At 38.6% G+C, this 27,745-nt stretch overlaps 1 protein-coding gene across 5 annotated transcripts in view; it reads left to right on the top strand.

The window, feature by feature from the left end:
- The window catches only part of LOC121876329 (serine/threonine-protein phosphatase 2A regulatory subunit B'' subunit alpha-like), a 98,882-nt gene extending 82,979 nt beyond the window's left edge, over positions 1-15,903 (top strand). Inside the window, exons 8-12 of one of the 5 annotated variants that reach the window (XM_042381395.1) lie at positions 71-197; positions 1,727-1,897; positions 3,931-4,013; positions 5,612-5,653; positions 11,731-11,847. In XM_042381395.1, coding sequence (XP_042237329.1) covers positions 71-197; positions 1,727-1,897; positions 3,931-4,013; positions 5,612-5,633 — 403 coding nt within the window. In that variant the 3' untranslated portion in view covers positions 5,634-5,653; positions 11,731-11,847. Of the gene's footprint in view, positions 1-70; positions 198-1,726; positions 1,898-3,921; positions 4,014-5,536; positions 5,654-11,730 lie in introns of those variants that run through there. The other 4 variants (XM_042381394.1, XM_042381391.1, XM_042381390.1 and 1 more) reach the window with 4 other exon arrangements.
- The last annotated feature ends 11,842 nt before the right edge of the window (positions 15,904-27,745 follow it).

Raw genomic sequence — 27,745 nt, 5'->3', positions numbered from 1 at the left:
TGCATATGCTAAAAGTATTACTGAACTACTGAGTACATTAACTGACCTTAGAATTTGTATTATCCTACAGATGCATGGACCTTGATGGAGATGGTTATCTGTCTATGTATGAATTAGAATATTTCTATGAAGAGCAGCTGCAACGTATGGAAGCCCTAGGAATTGAAACTCTACCCTTCCATGATTGTTTGTGTCAGGTTAGTGCATTGCCGTAGTCTATATATAATTATTATCTGTGTTGCTCTCTCAAATTCTTGCTCTGTGCATAAGTATAAAATAATGCTGAAGAAACTGCAGAAGCACATCCTTTGGGGTATTCTTATGCTTACATTGAAGCTTATATATATATATATATATATATATATATATATATATATATATATATATATATATATATATATATATATATATATATATATATATATATATATATATATATATATATATATATATATATATTCTATATATCTATATCTATATCTATATCTATATCTATATATATATATATATATATATATATATATATATATATATATCTATATCTATATCTATATCTATATCTATATCTATATCTATATCTATATCTATATCTATATCTATATATATATATATATATATATATATATATATATATATATATATATATATATATATATATATATATATATATATATATATATATATATATATATATATGAACTTAACTTTTTCTACAAATTAATATTTTTTTCAATAAATATGGGAAATAATAATTTCTTGGACAAATCACGAGTTTGTCCGGCTCTGGAGCGAGCCACAAGTGTCGTCACAAAAACCAGACCACACAACCACACCCCAACAATGGCGTGGAAAACCTAAACATTATGATGTCCGTTGCCCTTTACACATTTTTCTCTTAAACGTCTTATGATGTCTGCTGCCCATTAAGGGTTAAGCAAGGAAGCTGGAAGTTAGATACAATACTGACTCAATGCCCACTTTTTTCTCCTATACCTGTATATTTGTTCATGGCATGGGGCAGTGTATAATGAGCATTTCACTATTAGTAACAGTGTATGTTCAAAATCTTATTAAATGATATCAGAATTTATACAATATGTAATCCAACAGGGTCCTGAGTTAACTGTTTGTTTCTGTTGTTAATCTGCTATCATGTTTGCATTACTTAATATTTATTAGTACTGTAATAGATTTTCAGGTGATAGTACTGATAACATTGTAGATGAATAATTTGAGATATACTGTACTGTACTGTACTGTGTTCTTGCAGGTATCCTACACTATTTTGGGTAATGCCACAAATTAAATTAATTTTTACAGTCTTGTAGTGCATTTACAATTAGGCAAGAGAGTTAATACCAGAGTTGTGCACTACATTAAAAAATCTGTTCTCAGAGAAACAATTGGCCTTTTATCCTAAATTTCCATGTTTATTTTATGAGCTTCACTATTTTGATGCAAAGTTTATGTATCTTATAACTTACCTTGACCAACTTCTTGGCTGATCATTGGTCAAATACTGTACAGTATTATCATAAACATTAACTGTTCCATTGAGTGTATAGGTAATTCATTTGCAGTGATTTTGCTTTTAGAATTACGTACTGTACTCTTTTCTTGTACAGTGTAAAGAATATATATATTTTTTTTTATTTAATCAATACTGTATTAGAAAATTATTTGAATTCGTGATGGTCTTTATTCCACCTGTGTTTTCACTTCACAGATGTTGGATATGGTTCGGCCTGAGGAGGTTGACAAGATCTCCCTTAGGGATTTGAAAAAATGTCGTATGACGCCCATATTTTTTGATACATTCTTTAACTTGGAGAAATACTTGGACCATGAGCAGCGCGACCCATTTGCCTCACACCGTGCAGATGATGATGGCCCAGAGGTATGAAGATAAAACAATTGCATTATCCTTTTTTTATTATTACTGTACTTGTATGCCACAAAAAGAAAAGAAAAAAATTCTGTAGTTACTATGCATAGTCTCAGGAATATATAGTTTTTAACCTCTATACTTTCCTTATGCTGTACTACGTGCAGTCTCAGATATAGTGTACTGTATTTGTACAAAGGTTTCGTCTTAAAATTTAGAATTATGAAAATAAAAATATTTATGGCTTTTTTTTTAGTTTAACAAATTTATTGGCAGAGCTTGTAGTATAGTTTGCCTATTCTGAGTAATTCAGTCAGGTCTTGACACTGAGGGTGGTATCACTTTTCACTGCCACGCAGGACAGAGGTTCATACACAAAGATTTACATCATATTCATTAACAGCTATAAATGTATTGAGGTCAGATTCATATGGGTAATGTCACTGTTCACTGCCATGCAGGACAGAGGTTCGTACACAAAGAGATGCATCATATTCATTGACACTATATATAGGTCAGATTCATGTGGGTAATGCCACTGTTCACTGCCATGCAGGACAGTGGTTCGTACACAAAGAAGGAAATACATCATATTCGTTAGCAGTATATATAGGTCAGTGGATCACATACATTGGAGTCATATTCTAATTGAAGACTAATCAGTGTGGGCTAGCAAATTTGGGATAAACAGCAAGAATGTCCTCAAGCACACCTGATTCAATGAAGTAATTACATAGTTCAAGATACAATAAGTCAGGTGGCCTGAAGTCTTTGACAGTGTCACATTCAATAATATAGTGTTCAAGTGTATGCTTTAAAGGTTTATCACAAAGTTTACATGCTGAGTGTTCCGGTATGGGTACAGCGTTACTAACTTGCCAGATGTGTCTGTATCCTAGCCTAATTCTGGCCATGACTACATCACATTGTCTGGTTCTGTCCTTATGCTGGCCATACCGGTACCTCTTGTCACAAAATTTGTCATATTTACTAATGCTACAACTGTCAGGTCTCTCTGCATTTCTCACTTCTTCTAGATCAGAGTTCATGATTCTGACATGAATGTTTTTAATTACAGCATTGGACAGGCCAAGGTCACGGTCAACATATTTCTTTCTTACATGCCTCATTGGCCAGTCTATCAGCACGGTCATGATACCTGATTCCAACATGGGACGGAATCCACACAAATTCGATACGAAAGTTGTTCTTATTGGCAGTTATCACATTCCTTTTAATATCACATACAACTTTAGACATAGAGCCTGACGGGCTGTTCATTGATTTCAAAGCACTTTGAGAGTCACAGAATATCACCCCACCTCCATTTTCTTTGAGGTAGTCTGTGGCTAATTAAATTCCAGTTAGTTCAGTTTGTGTTGTACTGGCCCAGTTGTTCAGCCTTTGTTTGTTTGACACTATCATCTCTTTTTCTTTATATATTACAATTGCACAGCCTGTTCTACCTGTGTCTGTCTGCACAGAACCATCAGTAAAAGCATAACACTCACTTGATTTAATACTCTCTATGTGTCTGTTAATAGTTTCTAGTGTGACACAATATTTACAGCAAAATTATAATACTGTATTTATTTTCATTTTCTTTTTTTTTTCTTTTTCTCACTATTCATTTTTCCTAAGTAATCATGAAAATAAGCAGTTTTTGTTTTTTTGTTTTACAATAAGTTAGCTCAGTAGCTTGCTTATCGTTGCAATATTCTCTTAACACCTGCAATGTTTAAAGTCTCCAAATTAGCATTACAGGTACTGTAGCTAATATACTGTAGAATAGGAAAAAAGTAATGAAATTCTCTTTTTGCAAATGGCAAAGAAACCTGATATGGATCTTGAATCATGTTAAGATAGAGTTCTCTGAGTTATTAAACTTAATACTGTACAGTATTTCATATATTAATTAAACTCACTAATTCACATGCTATAAGGTTTTATGTATAATTTTTAATATATCTGTAATATTTATCACCCACAAATGAGTGCGTTAGGAGGAAAGACAAAGTGTGTTTGACCTTACCCAGTTTCTGCAGGTATCTGACTGGGATCGTTATGCTGCCGAGGAGTACGAGCTTTTAGTTGCTGAGGAGGGCGGAGCAGATCATCAGGATGACATGTAAGTCTTCTTCTTTTATACACACAATGCTTGTTGTCTTACATAATTCTTTATTCCAAAACAGTCATCTGGTTAAGTAAATGTGACAAGGATGTGGATAAGAAATAATTAGCTACTGGTAATTGTGTTAATCTTAGGGTTTGGTGTGATCGTTAAGCAGATTTGAAGCTCGATAAGATGTGCTTGTATTCAGATACTAATAAAGAAAATTTTATAAATTGAAAAGTAAATTTGTAATGCTCCAGTAAGAGAAATCATTTAGGAATTTCAGCCATCATTAAAATAAACTATGAATTCTGACCTTTAGAATCAAAGTAAAAAAATATGATATGTACTTTAGTTGTTACCAACAGCCTACAGGGGTTATATTTTCTTATGTTTTTCTGTATGTATTAACAGCTCTTTCTGACTTTAATAGACTGTACATGTATGAATTTGTTACAATAGTTCAACATAAAGTCCTTACAGTGAGTGGAGTTATGGTTCTCTTATTTACCTGAAATACATTCTGTTAGATTGTTTTTGCTCTAGTTTAGATACTTTTGTATTGATAGTCATCCTGGTTAATATTTTACTTCTTTCAGCAAAATAAAAAAAAGCAAAGTCTTAGAAAATGTTCACATTCCAAAATAGCATTAAGGATATGCAATCCATATTGCCAGGCAAGTTATTTTCTATGTCAGCATGAGCAATGCAATGTTTCACTGTATAAATTTGGACGTTTTAATTCATAATACATAACTCCATGTTGTAAATTTTTTTGCAAAAAAATAAATATCAATGTATGTAGTGCATTATGGGATATAATTCATGTCAACTTTCTTTATGTAAACTGCCTTCACCACCTGTTGTGTTCTTTTCCAATCTTTCTCCATGTTTAATTTTCTCTCATGGTGTCTGCATTTACAGTACTGTATTAATCAGGTAATTATTAGCTTTAATTGGATAATACTTGTTTATTTCATATTCTTAATTCGTAAATTATATAGGTATGTGGTGTAAAGCATTTGCAATATATTTTTATTGTATTTTTACTTAGATTAATAACTATTTATATATACGGGTATACAGTATATGCTTTATGTTATGTTTGTCTTGTTTTCTAACTTAAGTAAACTTCAGCTTCGGATAAAAAATTAAATAGGTGTTTGCTATAGCCATATATTTAGATATTTAATTATGTCATAAATACTGTAGGTGTCCTAATGGTAAATATTCTTGAATTAGATTTGACTCCAGTGGCTATGTTATGTTGTGAAATTATGATATTTAAAATTAACCTCATAAAATGCAATGAATATAACTTGTAATGATAAATTTTGTTTTGGCCTTTAATAAGCAGATGGATAGAATGATTAATATTTGGTAGTTTGTCCCTTGCTTCAGTCATCTCCCCCCATATTGCCCCTCCAGTCACCCTTCACCTCTTCCTGTGACCTCCTCCTCCTCTCCATTTCCCTTTGCTTTCAATGAGTCCCCCTAATGAGGATGATAAAAGTAGGTTGTTGGATTTTTTCATTTAGGTTCTTCTTGGGTGGAAGTGTAGATGATGGTGGAGGAGGTAGTGGAGAAACTTAAGTGCACTGTGCACCTTACAGGATTGTGGAGGAGAGTCTGTGAGGCTGATGTGCACATAACAGGTGGGAAGCTTGTGCATGTCAGCTGTGTGTTTGTGTGCACCCTCATCAGCTCTTGATCGATGTGTATACACTAATTTCTGTTCACTTCATAACTGATACAGTTGTGAACAAAGGTCCCATTGCCTCTACTCTTGAACCACAAACCTGGAGATTCAGACTTGTGAATCCAAAGCATTTATGGACAGAATATTGCATCATTGTCTACTGCTTTGGGTTCATGAATCAGAATCTCCAGGTTTGTGGAGCAGCAGAAGAAGCAACAGGACTTTTTGTTCACGATTTTACAATTATTTTGTTACTGTGTGTACAGTAGTAGTCACATTTTGGTGAATTTGAAGACGTGCTGTTTTTATTAACTGGAATTTTATTTGTTTTTATTTTCATAGAAGTCACATTTTTGCCAGCAGTATTATAATAGTCATCCACAAAACTCCTGCCGCCTCTCCTGCTGTTCCATGAACCCTGAAATTCATGTCTGGCGTTTTGTTCACCCAGTCAACAGAAAAGGGTGATTAAAACTGGGCGTTTGATTTGTGAACCCGAAGCAGTAGGCATTATTCTGTCCATATATGCTTCGGATTCACAAGTCTGAATCTCGGGGTTCGTGTAACAGCAGGAGAGGCAACAGGACTTTTGTGGATGACTGTAGAGTATATAATAGAAATGCTATTTTATTAATTCACAGATTCTTTATTGAAACCAAAGCATATTACACTTTTATGTTACCATACACTGCTGTAATGTTACACTAAATGTGCAATATCCTCTAAGTCTCTTATAATTACATTACCACATATGTTTTGATCAAGATTTAACATCTTATACCGTTAAATATAACCACGTGTTGATTTTTTTTATTTGTAGCATCATTTAGTTACTGTGTACAGTATTTAGATATCTTACAGCTTTTTATTTTTTAATCTCAATTTGTATTTACATGTGTTTTTAGTATTTAAGAATATTGCTGTGGTAACTTGACGCAACTAAGTGCCCGGTGTTTTATAATGTAATTCCAACTAATATACTTCATCTCTTCCTTCTAAATACACTTTTTTTTCTCTCTAGTGTTTGATGAGCTTCAGAAAATGAGCCAACAGGTAATGAATATAATAAGACATTAACAATCTTTTCACAGTACAGTATTCCAAATCGCATTATGACATTAAGTTGTATATATACAGTATTGGTGAAAGTGATGAATATGATTATGTGATTACTGTTTATATTTATGCAGTATAAATGACTCAATAGGGATGAAAGTTGACAGACATACAAATTACTGTAAATTAAATAAGACTTACATATTACAGGGATGATTATTATGTTTATATTTATTCTAGGGATTCATTGGGGCTAAACATGTATGGATATAGACAAGAGATTAACTAAATTAAAGAAGAATGATGGCTAATAAAAAAAATAGTGTTGAAGAGGTTTGTGGGTTTAGTAGTTAAAAAAAATACAGAAAATGGGAGGAGGGGGAGGAAGGGTCAACTGGAGGGAATGACAGAGATAATATATCTCCATTAGCCAGAATCCCTCTTAGCTGGAACTTTCCAATAGCTGGAATTGAAATTTGCTTGTTATTTTCTGGAAAATTCAGGGTTTGGGAACGATTTTCCAAGGGGCACATTTTCTGGAAAATTCCGAGAAAGATTCCGGAAACTCTCCCCCATTTTTTTTCTGGGTCTGGGAACAAATTCCAAGCATGAAAATAGGGTGCAATATCCGGAAAATTACGATAAACTTTTCCCGGTACCAGGAAAATTTAAAGGAGAGGAAAAGAGGCTTCCAACTCTTTGTTTCATGTGTGAACTAACCCTTTCATAGACTTTTTTCCAAATTGTTTCAAGTTTTATCATTTGGTTTATGAATAAAGCATGTTTGTTTTTATTGTGTAGATGCATTTTATATACAGTGGAACGTCGATTTAAAGAGATTCAATTTGAGATTATTGATTTAAAGCAACACACACAATTAAGGACAATGTTTTAATTTAAAGCGAATTTTTCCTATTTTGCGTGAGTCAATCTGGCTCATCATATTTTAAAATTTGCGCCTAATGTTCCTCTGGGCACGTTACACTGTCCTAAGGGCAAAGCTGTACTGTACATGTATTCAAAATAATGTACTAAATGATTAAAATAATTTTCTAGTGCAAACTATAACATATTTATATTCAAATTAATCACTATCTTATAAGAATTCCAGCAATGTTAATTATATTCTCCCATGTCAGTTCAGTTTATAAGAGATAAACATTGTCACCCTTAAGGACAGATAAATAAATAAGCACTAGACCTTGGCATCAACTGTCAAACATATCACCTCCCCCTTCCCATCTTCCCAGCCAGTAAACAGACCATTTCGCATCCCTTAATTTTAGCTGTGTTGATTTATGATTGTTTGTTTTAACATAATACTACAAAACACAATGTTTTGTTTATTCTATGAGATGGGCTGAGGAGCATCTGGGTAGACTCTTACGTCCATATTATTGAACAACAACATCCCTTGAAGAGGGTCGTCGTGTTTCAACCCGAGTTTTGAACTAAATGAGTCCTGAGGGATACCGCAGTACAGCACTTAGCGGGGTGGTGTGGCAGTAAAATTAACTAATTCCAAAATAAATTAATTTTATTGGAATTAGTTAATCCTACCGTCACACCACCTCGCTAAGTGCTGTACTGCGATGTCCCTCAGGACTCATTTAGTTTAAAACTCGGGTTGAAACAGGACGACCCTCTTCAAGGGAAGATGTTGTTTAACTATACGGGCGTTAGTCTTTTTAATATTTTGTGTTTCTCTCAAGTACCAAACTAAATTATTCCATTGAAACAACACTTGGATTTAGCGCGAATTCAGTTTAAAGCGACCTCTCTTGGAACACATCTCGCATTATATCGACATTCTACAATATATATATACAGTATATATACAGTATATATAAACTTAAGAAAACTTTGGACATTCTTTCACCTTTTTCCTTCTCTTTAATATTATCCAAATTTTTTCATGTTAGGCTACGTCCCATGTGCAAGTGTCCTGTGGCATCGAGCAACCACATGATTAAACACTCTACCTTGGTGTACCGAGCACATTAAAGAAAACACGTGATTGTCCGCTACTCCAAGTTAGCGCGTTTACTCACGTGGTTGATCAGTGCCACAGGATGCTCGCACATGGGACATAGCCTTAGAAAGCAAACTACGGGTTACAGTAGTACATCACTTTAGTATTGTAGTCTTATTATCACTTGATATTCCTATACAATATTATGAAGGCTTCTACACTTTCAAAAAGGTCATGTGTATTATTAAATTGTTAGTCTCCAATCTACATCAAAATGAGGAAAACCATCAAACAGGAGAAGCAAACACTTCCCCATTGATTATTTGTTTGTTTGAAATGAAAATTGATTCATATAAAATGTCATTTCAATTATATTTATAAATTTAGTATTTAAACTGAAGATGCTTTTACAGTACTGGACAGTTAATTATAAAATTTTCATGATTTAAGTTTTTTATAAAGTAATATTTGTTAGCACTTCTGAAGGATAACAATTATTTTTTTGTTACATATGCTATTCAAATGTATTATAGACTAAGGCATCAGGCCTGTGTATCCAAATGTAGATTCACCTTCTGTACAGTCTTACAAATTAATTGAAACCTCTTGTTAACAGTGTGGTGATTTTTTACAGCGTTTCCAATGATCACTTGATAACTTAGGTAATACTTAGGTAATATGTCAACCAGAAGTTTCAACACCTTAGACAAGGCAAAGTTTAATCAAGGTAATAGCAGTTCATTAGTTAGTTGTCAATCAAGTATGGTGTAGGGTAGGTAAAATGAACAGTAACAGTTTTCATATTATACTTACAATACTTACATATTTACATACAAATAATAATCATAATGAGACCTAGATGCAGATCACAACTTAACATAAGTACCCTTACTGAATATTCACACAAGAACAAGTTTAAATATTAAGTAATCACTATTAAGAATGATAGAAGTTGGTTTTATGCATATTGGCACCAAGAACCACATAAGTAAAGATAATGATTCACTTCGGTTATAGTGAGATCCCCACATATTGGTGACAGTATTATATATGTACACAAGTAAATGATGATAAGGTACATTTTGTCTCCTCACTGGTTGATTGATGTTTCACAGTAAAGTTATGGGAGCTCTTAGAAATCACTTACAGTATAGTACACGGGTATAACTAAGGCTGGTACAAGACCCCAAAGACAAATAAAAGAAGTATCAATATACTATACATACCAGATGAGCCGATATGTAGGTTGGACACATGAAGGACTCGTAGATAGATCCAGGGAGACGTAGTACAGCACTGAAGAGATGACCAGTCAGCCAAATACTGTATGGGTTTTTATAGTAGGGTAAGTTAGGAAGGTGGGTGAGTGAATGACCATTCCTGGGTCTGTGCAGGGTTTATATCACCTCTTATGGGCATAGCTTTTGGGTGATGTCACTTTTCATTCCTTATAAATGATTGGCTGAATTTTTCCACCAAGATCAGGCAATGTGCAGAGGAGAGAAGGGCAGGGTGGTAAGGGGTGCAGCTACCAGCCAGGCGTAGCCGTGACTCCTTCCCACGCTGATTTTCTTGTGCTAGTGGAATTTTGCAAGTGATATGATGAGGCTTATCTGAATATGTGACAACAGCAATGAAACCTGTAGGATGGTGGGTTCAAATTAGCCAAAATATTAAGAGTTTTGTAACTGTACGCATTGTAAACTGTATAGTGTTTTTAAGTTTTCTTGTCAAACCTGGTTAATTGTCATGTGTAGTTTACAAGACATGAAATTTTTGATATTTTTTATAGATTGAATATTTAAAAGTAAAATTATTTAACAATCTGAGCACTCGTTCCTGTTGGTCATTGTATTTTGTTTAGTACCACAAGCTGGAAATTTAATTAGAATAGGAGTTCAATGTTTTTTTTTTTATTGTTGAATTAAATAAATTATAAAAGGGTCTAGTATATGTAAGAGAAAAATAACATTCTTGTGTACCCTGTAAAGTTAACCACTGTTTTACCAAACTGACACTGCCTCCATTGGCCAGCAAACAATCAGTTATATTACAATGCAGTATTTGTCAATGAACCATATGTCAAAACTTGTAAATGTTTTGTTGAGTGATGCACAACTATTATTCTGAATTTCTAGACAGAAATCACACACAGTATTAATTATCAATACAAAACAATAATTTATTAGCCAAAATAATATAAAGACAGTAAACTTCATAAAATAGATAAAAGTTAGCATTTCCACACACTTGTACTCTTTTTTTCTTTGTTTAAGTAAGGTGATTTTTTGTTCTAAGTAATGCCCACCACCATGTTTGATTTTTATATGAAAATTTAGCTTCACTGTGATGAATACTGTATCTGAAAATCCCTTAACACCACACTGTAGTCTGTCATCCTTCAGCAAGGTAACAGCTTCAGCACCCTGCTTATGTCATGTCTACTCTGATGTTGATATTTTGGTGTTAATTTGACCTGAAAATTATTACTGTGGAATTGCCAGTTTGGTTTTACAATACAATGTTTAGGTTGCAGATTTCTGGTAATTTAACATACTACTGTACAGGGGGTCACCGACTTACGAAAGCCCGCCTATACAAACGAGGTTAAACTTTAAATTTAGAGTAGTTTATTTACCTCATGACTTGTTTTTTTACTTTCATTTGCTGTATTTTGTCATTCTATTTCTTCTTAAATTAAGTAATTTTATATGTATATAAGGACGTAGGCTATAATATAGTGGGATTTTAAACATTGTTCTCTAAGTACGGTATGCACATAGCATGTGTTCCGACTTGCGTACAAATCCGACTTAAGAACATCCTCAGGAAAGGAACCTGTTCGTAACCCAGGGACCCCTTGTTATGCCATTCACAGTTAGAGCTTTTTGTTCGATAAATTTTCATCTTCCATATACTGTACTTCTTTTCTTTTTTTAGTTGACAAATACACATTTTTCAAAATACTCATGCCTGGTATTAAAGTTCTTTAATAAATTTTTCAGGTTCTATGGTGATGAAGATGAACTATCAATGGGTTGTGAAGATGCCTTAGATTCAACAAGTGGAGGGGTCAGAAACACCATGGGAGGAGTAGGAAGTGGAGGAGCTCTCAATAAGCACTCGCCACTATCAGCTACTGTCACAAACCTTGCCGCTGATCCCATGGATGTGGATGATGACTACCCTGATTATGCTGATTCAGATGATTACCAATATTGAAGACTTTGTCATTTACATTGACTGATTCTCATCTGACAAATAAGTGATGAAGATTCTCCCAAGGGAATTCTAGTTGTAAAGTATTGTAGCAAAAGTGGATTTCATATAAAAACCATATCAGTATGATAACTGAATTCATATTTGAAAAAAATCCCAATTTGTGGTGTGCATATAATTATTCTTTTGTTATAGAACTTAAATGAGAGTTTCCTGATTTTGATCTGAATATTATATTGGAATAAGACATCTATAAAAGCATAAAGGTGTGGTGGATCTTGATGCAATTTCTGTGCCATTCAGTTTAAAATGGGATAATTAGTATTAATGAAAGTGGTTCCTTTACACAAGAACCTGTAATATGATTTTTTTTGACATTTGATATGAAGAGGAATATTATTCCAAATTTCTTTGCAGATACATACAAGTAACTTTTTCTTGAAAGTCGATATATATATTCATTAATCAGTACAGTATACTGTATCTGTATTTTAGAAACTTTGTTTTTTTATCACAAATGTGTTTATGATGCTTGTCTTTTCAATTAAATTTATCATATGGAGATGATTTTAAGTTACTGTACTGTACTAAGTTACAAAGAAATGGTGGTAAGATATAGTATTCTTATTTGAAACTGAACAACTAATTAATCACCATGAATACTTATGTACTGTGTATGTAATTCATTTTTGCACATTTTCCTCCTGAGCACAGTTTGTAGCTTCTGTCATTGAGATCTGTTAATTGAATTCATTCCAGGAATTGCACATTAATGCCATAGTTATTTGATATCTTGTTAACCAGAATATCGTATAGAATAACCAGAACTTTAGTTGAATGTTGATGTTCATGTTATACATGTAAGCAGAAATGAATATATACATTTTTTAGGTATTTTGTCAAACTGGTTACCAAATAATGTAGGTATTGATGTAGATTAATTTTCCTGAAGATGCTATATTATGATACTCCTGATGCTATATTATGATGCTCCTGATGCTATATTATGATGCTCCTGATCTGGTAACATCAAAAGAGAATTGTGTTTTGCAGCATGATCCTTCCCCACTTCCTCATGTGCCAAGAAGCATGCTCAGCCCATCTTGCTTGTGGATGCTAAACTCTTCTATGCAAAATTTTGAACAAGTGGAATGGCAAATACATGTTTCTTTCAGTGTTAGTACATGGATGTCAGAAACCTTGAACCAAAGACATACCCAATAGTGAATTTTAAGGGTCGCACCGGACTTCTAGTGACTGTGCATGGATAAATAACATTTACACTGCAGTTTGTTACTCAGTTTACAAGACACTTCTGCTGTAAACATGGGTCTAACTTTGGAATGTGATTGACATTGGCATATAATGAACTGCTATGTGCCTGGATGTCAGTGCCACAACACAAAAAACATATTATATTGATCCTAAATACTGTACTGTATTGCACCATCCATGGTGTGGTGCTTTAAAAATCGGCTAACTTTATATGTACCTTCAAGTTTCCAGTGCTTGTGTAATATATACAAAAAAAATAAACATTCTCTAAGAATGTGGATGTGGAAATTCAGTGTATATATTGACTTCCTATAATGAGGAATATCCTGTGCTTTAATTGAACTGCCTTATGGGAAAGATTCCCATAGAAATGTGATGAGGTGTCCCCACAGATGTCAGTTACCTCAGAAATTTTCGTCTTCCTTACCCGCAGAAATCAAGTCCCTCCATGAAGTGCCTCCCTGTGTCCCTGACAATTACCAGGTGAACTCTGATAGACTAAGGCTTCTAGTGTTATTGGTATACATCAAGGAAATATGGCAAGGCTCACATACACAGTCGATTACTGGATGAACTAGGTCAACTAATTAAATTTTAAGTACTGTACTGTATCTCGGAATCCCATACTTTCCACAATTGCCAATTCTCAACTAAATTTAATGCATATATTTTTCAGATGCCCAAATTCTACCACAGATTAATGATTTTGAGATAATTTTGACTTAATATATTTTCTAAGACAAGAATAGATGCAAGAAGAGTTGTATTTGTCAGACTTTTGTACTGTTAGGTATATTTATTAGTACAGTAATTCATTAGTAATTGGAATTGGAATTTAGAGTTTGTTAAACAAGAAAAAAACCTGTGATTTTTTTTCATAGCTAGAAAAGGTACCAATATATCTTAACAAATTTCCATACTGTAATTGAGAGCTTCCATGAGTCACAGATGCCTGTGAATGATAAGAGAAAATTTCATTTTTCTTTATGTTGGAAATAATTAATGCACGGAATTTAAATCCAGGCTTGCACCTTATGGACTAATCTTGGGAAACTGATAAGAAAAACATGTCAATAGGTTGGTATTAATTAGAATATTGAAATTAAAAATCATTTTAAATAAAAGACTGCTTCATTGCTTGCAAAGGTAAATTTGAGCACCGAAAATGTGAAGAATATGCATACTGTAAAGATTTGGCAAACTTCATAGTAGACAGAGGTCATGCTCATTTACTATGGTCTTATCATATTTTGAAGAAAAAAAATCACTGTAAATGTTAGCTTTTAAATATCTTGAATTCACAATATTGGTTTTTCTTATTAAAACAATCCACCATTATGAATTGGAAAGTAATGTGATAAATGTGTTGACTGAGCATCCTACCTTCTCCAGGTGGAGTGTACAGCTCTGGTAGTTGGATTTTACCTTCATGTAAAAAAAAAAAATCATAAATAAATAATTAAAAAATAATTCCCTTTAGCTGCAAGTGCCATTCTTTCTGCCCGGTGCAGAAGGAAAAAGATGTCAGTCACTATGCTGTTTTTTTACAGTTCTCTCTCTCTCTCTCTCTTTTATGAATGCTAGAACAAATCATGAGTAAGGTCAATATCTGGTTGATTATTATTTTAACAAAAGTTTTTGGATACATAGTTTAAGAATGGTACCATCTGATAACATTTTTGGGTTTTGATTTAAGAGACTAGAAGTCTACTGCTTGTATGTCATGTACCCAGATGTATATTTCTTGCTGAAATATTCATATGGTACTTAAATTATCCACCCCATATCTTTGTAAACATTTATATTAGCCAAAAATCATTAGAATTTGCATTTCTTTTAAAAGTTTTTAGTTGATGCTCAAAAATGCCATTTTATATTAAATTAGTGTCTTCAGTCATTCTGTGTGCAATTTTTAATCAATATTAGCAGACTCTTTAGGTTTCAGTTTTGTTCTTTTTTATCTTCATTATTTCCCACATGTGTAAGGTTTATTGCCATAGCATTACTTAATAAAGAACACAGTGTTTACTTCTTGGTTATTACTACAAAAATTTGAGTATGATTGTGTTCTACTGTTAAGTATGAAGGGGAAAGTCATGGAGCTTGAGCTTGTTTAAATCTGATGTATGATTTACAATGATGAGAAACCAAGCAGTAATCTCATGTCATAACATATGGGAAGAAACTTTGCTGTAGGGAATAAGCAACCCATAGCAAGCCTTACTATATCAGATTATGGATGATGGGTAGCTAGTTCAAGTTCCCACTTCATCATAATCAGCATATCCCATACCCTGAACCTTTATAAGTAGACTACCAAGTTGTGATGAATATGTCCATAATAATACGAGGTTTACATGTGCGTAGAAAGTATATTGGCTGCAAACAGCAATGTGAAGAAAAGAAAAATCTTACTTAGTTTTCCTAAAGAAATGCTGATGAACACTCTTGTCAGTCGCGCTCCACACTAGTCAGGACGTCAAGTTTGCACTTCCTTGATTCATCGCATTTTTATTTTTCAGCCACTCCCAAGTGTCACATGTCACCAGCGACTGTGTTGCTAAGTCGCAAAGTTATATTGACCCCAGTGTTTTGTGAAGTGAGAAAATGTAAATGGTGTTGGTATCACCTTGTTCGTATGTTTATTGTATTTGTAATATGTTGTATAAAGGAGTTAACATTCATTTTGGATAAAAATTGTGTTTTAATGTCCTCTTATATTGTAACCCATTCTTTTCCTATATTTGGGATGTAGGTGGTACAGAATGCCTCATTAGCAAAAAAAATAAATAAATAATAATTTCAACACTTGTGTGAGGAGATTGAAAGACTTTGTAGCAATGAATACTGCTCAAGACTACTTATCGTATGTATGAGCTGGGTGACACAAAAACCAATAGCAATTTACTACATATTGTACTTGACTGGAAGCTTTGTTAGGATGTAAAAGTGCTAGGAGGGGAGAATGTGTCTTGTAGCATAGATTACTTGCATGTGACAAGGTTGCTAAAAAGGTGGTATTTGCTCCAATAAGGATAGTAACTGAAGGAACAGAATACAGTACAATGAAATAAAATCCCATGGGTCAGTGGTGGTGAAAGCAAACCACCCATCCAGATGTCTTGTGGGAAGCCCAAATTATTTAAAAAAAAAATTGTTGGCCGTCTTGCATGTTGTTTTATCATGAGTGATGAGCTCGACAAAATAGGTTGCGATAATACTGAAAATGCTATGGGCAGTGTGTAATTTATTTAACGTCATATCTCCCAGGTTTAAATAGTCAAACGAGAATAAATATCCAACAGCAAAGCATAAGTTGGGGTGTTGTGCTGACTGATTGCTCTGTTCTCCTATTGGCTGTAATTCGATGACGTTACATCTTACTCCACCAATCACGTTTAAGTAAGGGATTACTGGACGAATGCAAAATGTACGACAAAACTATGAAGTTCTTGGGGTGATGCTGCATGTGGAAGGGCCCCTGGGGGTCTTTTCGCCCATGGCAGAGACTCTGCCGCCCCTGGAAAGGCACCCACTGCGACTAGGAGGGCCCATACCAGCGCCGCCGGACCTAGGAGGGCCCATAGGGGCGCTGCAGCCCCTGGCAGGGTCATTGGGGGCAGAGGCGCCCCATAGAGGGACCCTGGGGGAGACACCGCCTTTGGAAGGGCCTCTGAAAGCGGCACCGCTGTGTTATGGCCCCTGGGGGAGCCCCCGTCCCTGGGAACACCCTTAAAGGCGCCCCCGTCCCTGTAAGGGACCCTAGGATCGCTGCTGTCCATGTGAGAGTCACCTGGCCATGCCAGGCACGGAGGCGCCCCCAGGGCCCTCTCAGGGTCGGCGGTGCCCCAATCGGACCGATGAGGGGCGCTGGATCCACCAGGGGCACTCTTAGGGACAACTGCAATCCTATGGAACTTCCCAGGGAAGGTGGCGTCCACAGGGGCTACTCCAGGAACAACCGAGCTTCCATGGTCCTCTCAGGGACGGCAACGCTCCAAAGGACCCTCGCAGGGACGACATCGCTCTTAGGGACCCTCACAGGGACGGCGGCGTCCCCATGGGACCTGGTAGGGGCACTGGCGACCCGAGGGGCCCTCACAGGGACAGCCATGATCCCTGGGGCCTTTCCAGGGACGGGGGCGCCTCCAGGTGCGTTCCTAGGGACCGTGGTGCTCCCAGAGGCCCTGTCAGCGACGGTGGCGCCTTCAAGGGCCCTTCCAGAGGCGGTGGCTCCCCCCAGGCCTCTTTATGGGGCGCCCCTGCTCCCAGGGTCCCTGCCAGTGCCTATGGGTCACAATAGGTCCTCGTAGGGGAGGCGGCACCTCAAAACAATGGATAGTTGTGTCGTACATATTGCATTCTTCCAATAATATCTTACTTAACTGTGATTGGTGGAACAAGAGGTAATGTCATGAAATTACAGCCAATAGGAAAACATAGGAATCAGTCAGCACAACACCCCAACTTATGTTTTGCTGTTGGATATTTATTCTCCTTTTCAATGTTCAGGTTGCGATAATACTGAAAATGCAATGGGCAGTATGTATTTATTTAACTCATATTCCACAGAGTTTAAACAGTGAAACGAAAAGAAATATCCAACAGCAAAGCATAAGTTGGGGTGTTGTGCTGACTGATTGCTCTGTTCTCCTATTGGCTGTAATTTGATGACGTCACATCTTGCTCCACCAATCACAGTTGAGTAAAGGATTACTGGACGAATGCAAAATGTATGACAAATCTATGAAATTTTTGGGGAGATGCTGCATGTGGAAAGGCCCCTGGGGGCGCCACCGACCTTGGCAGAGACGCTGCCGCCCCTGGAAAGGCACCCACTACGAATAGGAGGGCCCATACCAGCGCCGCCCGCCCTAGGAGGGCCCATAGGGGCGCTGCAGCCCCTGGCAGGGTCATTGGGGGCAGAGGCGCCCCATAGAGGGACCCTGGGGGAGACACCGCCTTTGGAAGGGCCTCTGAATGCGGCACCGCTGTGTTATGGCCCCTGGGGGCGCCGCTGTCCCTGGTAACACACCTGAAGTCGCCCCCGTCCCAGTAAGGGAACCTGGGATCGCCGCTATCCCTGTGAGGGTCATTTGGCCATGCCAGGCACGGAGGCGCCCCAGGGCCCTGTCATTGACGGCGGTACCACCAGGGGACCTGTCAGGGGCACTGGATCCATCAGGGGCGGTCTTAGGAAGAACTGGAATCCTAGGGGCCTTCTCAGGGAAGGCGGCGTCGACAGGGGCTACTCCAGGAACAACCGAGCTTGCATGGTCCTCTCAGGGATGGTAACTCTCCAAGGGACCCTCGCAGGGACGGCATCGCTCTTAGGGACCCTCACAGGGACGGCGGCGTCTCCATGGGACCTGGTAGGGGCTTTGGCGAACCATGTGATTGGTGGAACAAGAGAAAACCCCTGAAGGCACCCCTGTCCCTGAACCCCTAACTTATGCTTAGCTGTTGGATATTTATTCTCGTTTCAGGATTCAAACTCTGGGAGATATAACGTTAAATAAATAGACACTGCCCATAACATTTTCAGTATTATCTCAACCTGAACAATGAAAAGGAGAATATATCCAACAGCAAAACATAAGTTAGGGTGTTGTGCTGATTTATTCCTCTGTTTTCTGGCTGTAATTTGATGACGTTACCTCTTGTTCCACCAATCACCGTTAAGTAAGATATTATTGGAAGAATGCAATATGTACGACACCACTATCCATTGTTTTGTGGCGCCGCCTCCTCTAGGAGGACCTATTGTGAGCCATAGGCCTTGGCAGGGTCCCTGGGAACAGTGGCGCCCTCCAATGAGGCCTGGGGAGCCACCGCCTCTGGAAGTGCCACTGAAGGCACCGCCGTGAACAAGGCCTCTGGGGCACCACGGTCCTGGGAACGCCTGGAGCGCCCTTCCTGGAAAGGCCCCAGGTTTCATGGCTGTCCCTGTGAGGGCCCTTAGGGTACCAGTGCCCTACTGGGCCCATTGGGGCGCCGCCATCCCTGTGAGGGTCCTAGGAGCGTTGCCTGCCGTCCCTGAGAGGCCCATGGAAGCTCGGCTGTTCCTGGAAGAGCCTGTCGACGCCGCTTCCCTGAAGGCCTAGGATCAGTTGTTCCTAAGACCGACCCTGGTGGATTCAGCGCCCTGACAGGTCCCTGGGGCACCGTGACCCTGAAGAGGGGTGCCTCCCGTGCCTGTGACCCTCGGGATAGCGGCGATCCAGGTTCCTTCGGACGGGGCTTTCAGGGTGTTTTCTGGGAATGGGGGCCATTCCACAGCGGTGGCGCATTCAGAGGCCCTTCCAGAGGCGGTGTCTCCCCCAGGGTCCCTCTATGGGGCGCCTCTGCCCCCAATGACCCTGCCAGGGGCTGGAGCGCCCCTATGGGCCCTCCTAGGGCCGGCGGCGCTGTCCATAGCGATGCGATATAACTTCGGTAATGTATTTGTTACGGGGAAAGCGTAGTTTCATTATGAAGAAGAGAACCAGGGAAAACAAACATCTCGACTAGTTGAGGTACCTTAATTACTAACGTTACAGGTAATATACAATAAAAACGAAACACTATTCTAAAATTTATCTTCCACAAAAGTTTTAAAAGAACATTATATTTTAAAACAATAAAAATGACGGGAGACCTACGTACAAAACTTAAAATCAGAAAAACTTAGTCAAGTGCAAAGTTTTTTATGGAGTATTTAGTGTACAGATGTGTTAGGTAGATGAAGCTCCATTGATGCAGCGCTAACAGACTTTCTAGGACTTCGTTGGAATGCTTCCCGAACACATTCAATGGACTCTTCAGACATCCTTGGACGTCCATTTCAGGGCAATTCACAAACGTTGTCTGTTTCCAGAAACTTTCGAAACCATGCTCTAATGCTGGGTTATGAGAGTGGTTCTTTACCATACCTCTGGAGGTATTGTCTTTCCACTGTTGTCACTGATTTGCTCTCTGCAAACCAGGCAACACATGGCGCTTTCCCTTGATTAGACGCCATTGTGACTCCTTATCTTCCTCACCAAGATAAAACATCTCAAACCCACTGCTCCTGTAAAGAAAAAAAACCCGATTAACTAGGGAATATAATGCAGCAAACTGTCTTACTATATCCCTTATGGTTTTTTAGTAATAAATATTTAAACCCGGAAAGAAACTTTCGGCACCATATATATATATATATATATATATATATATATATATATATATATATATATATATATATATATATATATATATATATATATATATATTGTTACGCCATCTCTTAATTTACTTTAATAACCAGCTTCTAGGCGTAACCAAACAAAAAGTGAGTGAAGTAAACTAAAAGGGAATAATAATAAATAAAGTAAACCTTTAAGAATTTAATTAAATTAAATATTAACACAACAAAGAGCCTCGTAGGCTGTCACAACAAATTGATTCACTATCGAAACCTTTAAGACACAAATGATACCAAAACATCGAAACATCAAAAGAATAAAAATAAAGCATTAGATTACGTTAACACTGCATAAACAAATAAAATAACTAACATTGAAATTAACTAACGTGAAACAACACTGAATTACTTAAATGTAACTAAGCAAGCACTGATGGACACATAAGAGACATAAATAGGTACTCACATAGATATACCACATTGGTGGCGACAGGAACAACACAGAAATAAAATAAGTATAAGTAACAGGTGACGAGTGTCACTTAAAAGAACGTGAATTGAATGACAAGGAGGACTGGACTGAAATCCGTCAGTTGGTGGACCACTATATATATATGGTCAATTCCCGCCAAAAACCCACAGGTGAAACATGGGTTGTTTAACGATGCAGATGGTCGTTAGAGAAACAAAGAATGCTTGTTACAATACTAAATGAAGAAATAAGATGGGCTTGAACAAATAATAACAGTTAAAACCTTAACAGCACAGGGTAAGGTGACTAGATTATATAATAGTAAATATAACACATCAATACAGTAGTAATATGGAACGACATGGAAGCATGTTATATAAAAAATAGAAAAATACGACACGGTCGTAACAATATACATAAATACATATACATATACATATATATATATATATATATATATATATATATATATATATATATATATATATATATATATATATACTTCTATTAGCCTAATAAAGAACTTCTACACATAATCATTGAGGTCCCACGGCCCACGAGCCCATGACTGTTTCGAAGCTGGATTTGGTAAACGTTACTCTGACCATACATGATATGGGTAGTCCTATAAGAGGTTCACGGCGCCATAAGCTCGTTGAACAGGCTTTGTGTGAAATATAACAGAGTCTAGGACTGCTTTTAGTATCCTGGTGGTCTAGAGGCGTTCCCGGTCACAGTCATGTTCGTGCCGGGTCTGAATCCGGCGGTGTGTCCCCATGCAGTAACTTGATAAGATAGATTTGTGAAAGTACAGTGACCTAGAAAAAAAAGAATAATAGGGGCCAACAGATCATTCTCAAGAGAGACAGAATCCAGCAGTACTTGGAGTCACATGCAGGCCCAAGACCCGGGTTGGGAGGAGGACCACTCTCCCCAGCAGTACCAGCCCCTGCAGTCAGAGTTCCCACCTGCTGAGCCTCCCACGGGTGAGAGTCATTGTCAGGGCGACCCATAGGACAAGTTACTTCTAGTGGGAAGTGTATCCATGTCAGGTTGATGTCTTGTTGTCAATATCTGTTTGTGTCCTGTGCTCAGTGAGTTAACTAATAAATAACTGTAAGTCGAATTGTTGTTTAGAAGATTCTCCCTAAAATCCGATTAATACTTGAATACTATTAACCCACGCTACCAACTTCCTCACTTTTCAATCCTTCATACTATAACTCGTACTAACAAACAACCACCTCCACCAACCCTGCCACACCCACACCTGACCACACCCAGGCAGCCACCAACACCCAAACCACTCGCAAAACAGAAGTCACACCCAGCAACCCAAAGAAGAGGAAACAAACCTCGCCCTCACCACTCCCGGACCTGAAAAGACACAAAATAGTGATTTAAATATACCAACAGATAAGACAATTATACCACATATTACTTAAAGTCCTCCCAACACGTTCCCTAACCTCAATGCATCATCCATCACCTCCACATCAACCTACAAGCACATCTCTTGCACACCTACACCATCACCCACATCCCAGAACAGATCACAATATGTTTCGGCCACTCTCAATACACAATGAGAACTAAATTAAAAAAACACTCATCTACAGCAACACTCCTTAAAGCAAAAAAAAAACACACACAAACAAAACAACAACTTTACGAACAAACACAGTAATACCCACACAATCATAATCACCATAATGCCATACAACTGTAGAACATACTTAACAAACAGGGACGGCAACACGCCTAAGGACCCTCACAGGGACTGCGGCGCCCCCATGGGCCCTGTTACGGGCGCTGGCGACCCTAAGGGCCCTTACAGCGACAGTCATGATCCCTGGGGCCTTTCCAGGGACGGGGGCGCCTCCAGGTACGTTCCTAGCTGCCGAGGCGCTCCCAGAGGCCCTGCCAGCGCCTGTGGCGCCTTCGGGTGCGCTTCCAGAGGCGGTGGCTCCCTCCAGGCCTCTTTATGGGGCACCATTGCTTCCAGGGACCCTGCAAAGACCTGTGGCTCACAATAGGTCCTCCTAGGGGAGTCAGCGCACCAAAACAATGGATAGTGGTGTCGTACATATTGCATTCTTCCAGTAATCTCTTACTTAACTGTGATTGGTGGAATAAGAGGTAACGTCATCAAATTTTAGCCAATAGGAAAACAGAGCAATCAATCAGCACAACACCCCAACTTATGTTTTGCTGTTGGATATTTATTCTCCTTTTCATTGTTCAGGTTGTGATAATACTGAAAATGCTATGGGCAGTGTGTATTTATTTAACGTCATATCTCCCAGACTTGAAATAGTGAAACGAGAATAAATATCCAACAGCAAAGCATAAGGTGGGGTGTTGTGCTGACTGATTGCTCTGTTCTCCTATTGGCTGTAATTTGATGACGTTACATCTTACTCCACCAATCACGTTTAAGTAAGGGTTTACTGGACGAATGAAAAATGTACGACAAAACTTTGAAGTTCTTGGGACGATGCTGCATGTGGATGGGTTTCTAGGGGCGCCATCGCCCATGGCAGAGACCCTGCCGTCCCTGGAAAGGCACCCACTACGACTAGGAGGGCCCATACCAGCGCCGCTGGCCCTAGGAGGGCCCATTGGGGTGCTGCAGCCCCTGGCAGGGTCATTTTGGGCAGAATTGCCCCATAGAGGGACCCTTGGGGAGACACCGCCTTTAGAAGGGCCTCGAAAATGCGCAACTGCCGTGGTATGGCCCCTGGTGGGGCCGCCGTCTCTGAGAACACCCCTGAAGGTGCCCCCGTCCCTGTAAGGGACCCTGGGATCGTTGCTATCCCTGTGGTGGGTCACTTGGCCATGCAAGGCACGGAGGCACCCCCAGGGCCCTCTCAGGTTCGGTGGTGCCCCCAGGGGACCTGTCAGAGGCGCTGGAGCCACCAGGGGCGGTCTTAGGAATAACTGTAATCCTAGGGGCCTTCTCAGGGAAGACAGCATCGACAGGGACTCCTCCAGGAACAGCCGAGCTTCCATGGGCCTCTCAGGGAGGCAACGCTCCATGGGAACTTCGCAGGGACGGCAACACGCCTAAGGACCCTCACACGGACGGCAGCGTCCCCATGGGCCCTGTTAGGGGCGCTGGCGACCCTAGGGGCCCTCACAGCGACAGTCATGATCCCTGGGGCCTTTCCAGGGACGGGGGCGCCTCCAGGTACGTTCCTAGCTGCCGCGGTGCTCCCAGAGGCCCTGCCAGCGGCTGTGGCGCGGGGCCTTCCAGGAGCGGTACGATACGATACGAAGTCTTTAGTTAAGAGGTGAAAGAAGATTATTAGGGGTTGAAGGAAAAGTGGTGAAACTGAAATACAGTAGGAGTAGAAAGAATCTGGGCTCAACCAGATCGCTTCATCTTTCTTATTGGTGTTTTATCTTTGTTCTGCTCCCTTGGGTCGTCAGACCTTTGTAATAATATTGGTTTATTTATATAATGCTGCTTATTATTATTATTTTTATTATTGTTGGAGTTAGTGAGCCCGCCCAGGTCCTTGTGTAACTGGGAGGGTAGTCACATTTTTTTTTTTGAGGTGTTAGTTAAGTGTTAGTTGTGTTAGTCTAAGGGTACACTGTATGGAGAGGCCTGCCAGGTTCTTAGTGGAGCTGGTTGGTCACTCTCATCTTTATTCCTCTAGTAATGTTTTATGTAGAAATGTGTATATTGAGGCAGGAGGTGGTTCAATTACTTCTTCCTGGCTGATATAGCTGGGAGGGTAATCACATTATTATTATTAATATTATTATTTTATTTATTTTTTATTTATTTTTTTTTTTGAGTTAGTGAGCCCGCCCAGGTCCTTGTGTAGCTGGGAGGGTAGTCACATTTTTATTTATTTATTTTTTTTTTTTTACTAAGATGTTAGTTCAATGTTAAATGTTAAATGTTAAATGTTAAATATTAGTTATGTTAGTCTAAAGGTACGCTGTATGGAGAGGCCTGCCAGGTTCTTGTGGAGCTGGTAGGTCACTCTCATCTTTTATTCTCTCTATTAATGTTTTATATGTATATTGGGGCAGGAGATGGTTCAATTACTTTCTTCCTGGCTGATTTAAACCAACTGTGTTCTTGGAATTCTTCGTTGTCTATATTATTTATCCAGTTTTGATATGTTTCTGTGTTAAGTTCAGTCACTTTTTTCCAAATATTTACAGCTTTGTTGTGTATATCTACATTGATTGCTAAGAGATTTGCTCTCTTGTGTAGCTGTTCATTATTGATGTGGTCTGTATATTTTATGTTATATATATAAATCTGAGGGCTATATTTTGTACTGTTTGTAACCTTTTAATGCACGTTTTACTAAGGGTGTTCAATGGGATGGGTGGGTAGTCCATAATTGATTTAACAAGGGCAATATAAATCTTTCTTTTGTTATTAATGCTAAGGTTCTTAAAGCGTTTTATTTTTTATAATCTTATTCTTGCCTGTCGTTCTTTATCTTTTAAGTATGTTATATATCCTCTTTTTGTTAGTTTAATCCAAGCATCCACTTCAGTGTCGTATGGGTATAGTTCCTGGTCGACTATTGGACTTGTTTTTAATCTTAGCTATTAGTATCTTGAATTTGTTAACTATTTGTCCTGATTTTTCATTTTTTCTCCAAAATCATTTTATGTTTTTATCGCTCTTACCGTGTAAGTGCCATAGAATTGAGTTAATTTTCCTGGGTATGATACTATTTGAGTAATATCATCAGCAAACATTACATATTCGCTAAAGGGGGTAGGTTGAGGTGTGTCTGAAGTATAAATTGTATATAGTGTTGGAGAAAGGCATCCTCCTTGAGGTACTCCACTCTCAAGATTAAACATAGTTCCTAAAAAGTTTCCAATTTGAATTTGTGCTCTCCTATCATCTAAATAGTTACACAATATTCTTAGCAAGTATTCGTTAAGTCCCAGTTTTAATATTTCATATTTCAAGCCTAAATGCCAAACTTTATCAAAAGCCTTAGAAACATCCCTTAAAATTATATTGATCTGGTTACCCTTGCTTTTTTCTATTGCAATTATTTCCGTTATTGTAGCTATTGCGGTTAGAGTATTTCTATTGGGCATAAATCCATGTTGTCTGTTGTTAGTTTTCCCATGTTGTGTTAAAAAGGCTATAAGTCTTGGAATTTAATATTTTTTTCCAATAGTTTCCCGGTAATTTCTAATAAAGATATTGGCCTGTAGTTTAATATTTCCCTTTATTGTCCTTACTCCTCCTTAGAATAAATATCATTTTAGCATATTTTAGTTTGTCTGAAAGTAACCACAGTTATTAAGCATGCGTTATAAATGTTTAATAGTGTATTTAAAATGTTTTCAGTAGATTCATGATCATATTTCGTGTAATACCTGTGAGCCCAGGGCTTTTTCTCAAATTTCCTCAGACAGTGCATCATTTCCTCCGTGGTTATTATTTGATTTATTGTAATAAGTTATAGTCTATATATTGCCTTGGGTGATTCTATGTATTTGTCTTCCTGCTTTCTCTATCCTTTCTTCGTGTCTACTCATCAAACCTCTATTTCATCCAGACTGTTCTCTTTTGAATGCTGATTCCTTGTTCATTTTCCTCGTGCAATTTTGTTCATTTGGTCTTTAATGTATGGTGTTTTTTGCTTGCTGTGCCCCATCATCTTGTTTATGAAGTCCAAAATGTTTTTGTGTCTTTAGTCATGTCAGCCAATATAATATCATTCCATATTTATTGTTTGCTTCCTTACATGCGTCTCTCTTTAATTTTATCTGGTAGTGCTATCTGTGTCGTATAGCCAATTGTTACTGCCGTGTCTTTCCATATACCTGTTTATTTCATTGTGAAGTAGGCTCGGATTAATTTAACTCTCTTCTGGTAGTCTGTTGTTGCGTAATGCTCCTAGTGAAGTAGAGAGTGTGTTTGGTTATAGATGTTTTTATTGCTGAGTGCAGCCTGTCCATTTCTGAGTCTATATCTTCTGTTGTTTTCCTTGTAGGTTAATCGAGTGGTGATTACTTAAGTCGTCGTCTTCTTGAAGCTGTCCTCAGCCTGTTTTACTCATTTTCAGTCTCTCTCTTTATTGGTATCTGTATGGGCTTGTTGACAGCAAAGCATGTTAGGTGTTAAAGGACTGATTGCTCTTGTTCTCAAATTAATAACATTGTGATTGTTACATCTTACTCCACCAATCACGTTTAAGTAAGGGATTACTGGAGGAAATGTACAACAAACTATGAAGTTCTTGGGACGATGCTGCATGTGGAAGGGTTTTTGGGGAGCCATCGCCCATGGCAGAGACCCTGCTGTCCCTGGAAAGGCACCCACTATGACTAGAGGGCCCATACCAACGCCGCTGGCCCTAGGAAGGCCCATTAGGCGCTGCAGCCCCTGGCAGGGTCATTTTGGGCAGAAGTGCCCCATAGAGGGACCCTTGGGGAGACACCGCCTTTAAGGGCCCTCGAAATGCGCCACTGCCGTGGTATGGCCCCTGGTGGTGCCGCCGTCCCTGAGAACACCCCTGAAGACGCCCTGTCCCTGTAAGGGACCCTGGGATCGCTGCACTCCTGTGGTGGGTCACTTGGCCATGCAAGGCATGGAGGCACCCCCGGGGCCCTCTCAGGTCGGCGGTGACATCAGGGACCTGTCAGAGGCGCTGGAGCCACCAGGGGGGTCTTAGGAATAACTGTAATCCTAGGGCCTTCTCAGGAAGGCAGCGTCGACAGGCTCCTCCAGGAACAGCCGAGCCCATGGGCCTCAGGGAGGCAACGCTCCATGTGAACTTCGGGGACGCAACACGCCTAAGGACCCTCACAGGGACGGCGGCCCCCACGGGCCCTGTTAGGGCGCTGGCGATGGGCGCCCTTACAGCGACAGTCATGATTTCTGGGCCTT

Source organism: Homarus americanus, unplaced genomic scaffold (genome assembly GCF_018991925.1).
Source record: "Homarus americanus isolate GMGI-L3 unplaced genomic scaffold, GMGI_Hamer_2.0 scaffold34921, whole genome shotgun sequence".
NCBI lineage: Eukaryota > Metazoa > Arthropoda > Malacostraca > Decapoda > Nephropidae > Homarus > Homarus americanus.
This window is presented reverse-complemented; position numbering and strand designations above follow the sequence as displayed.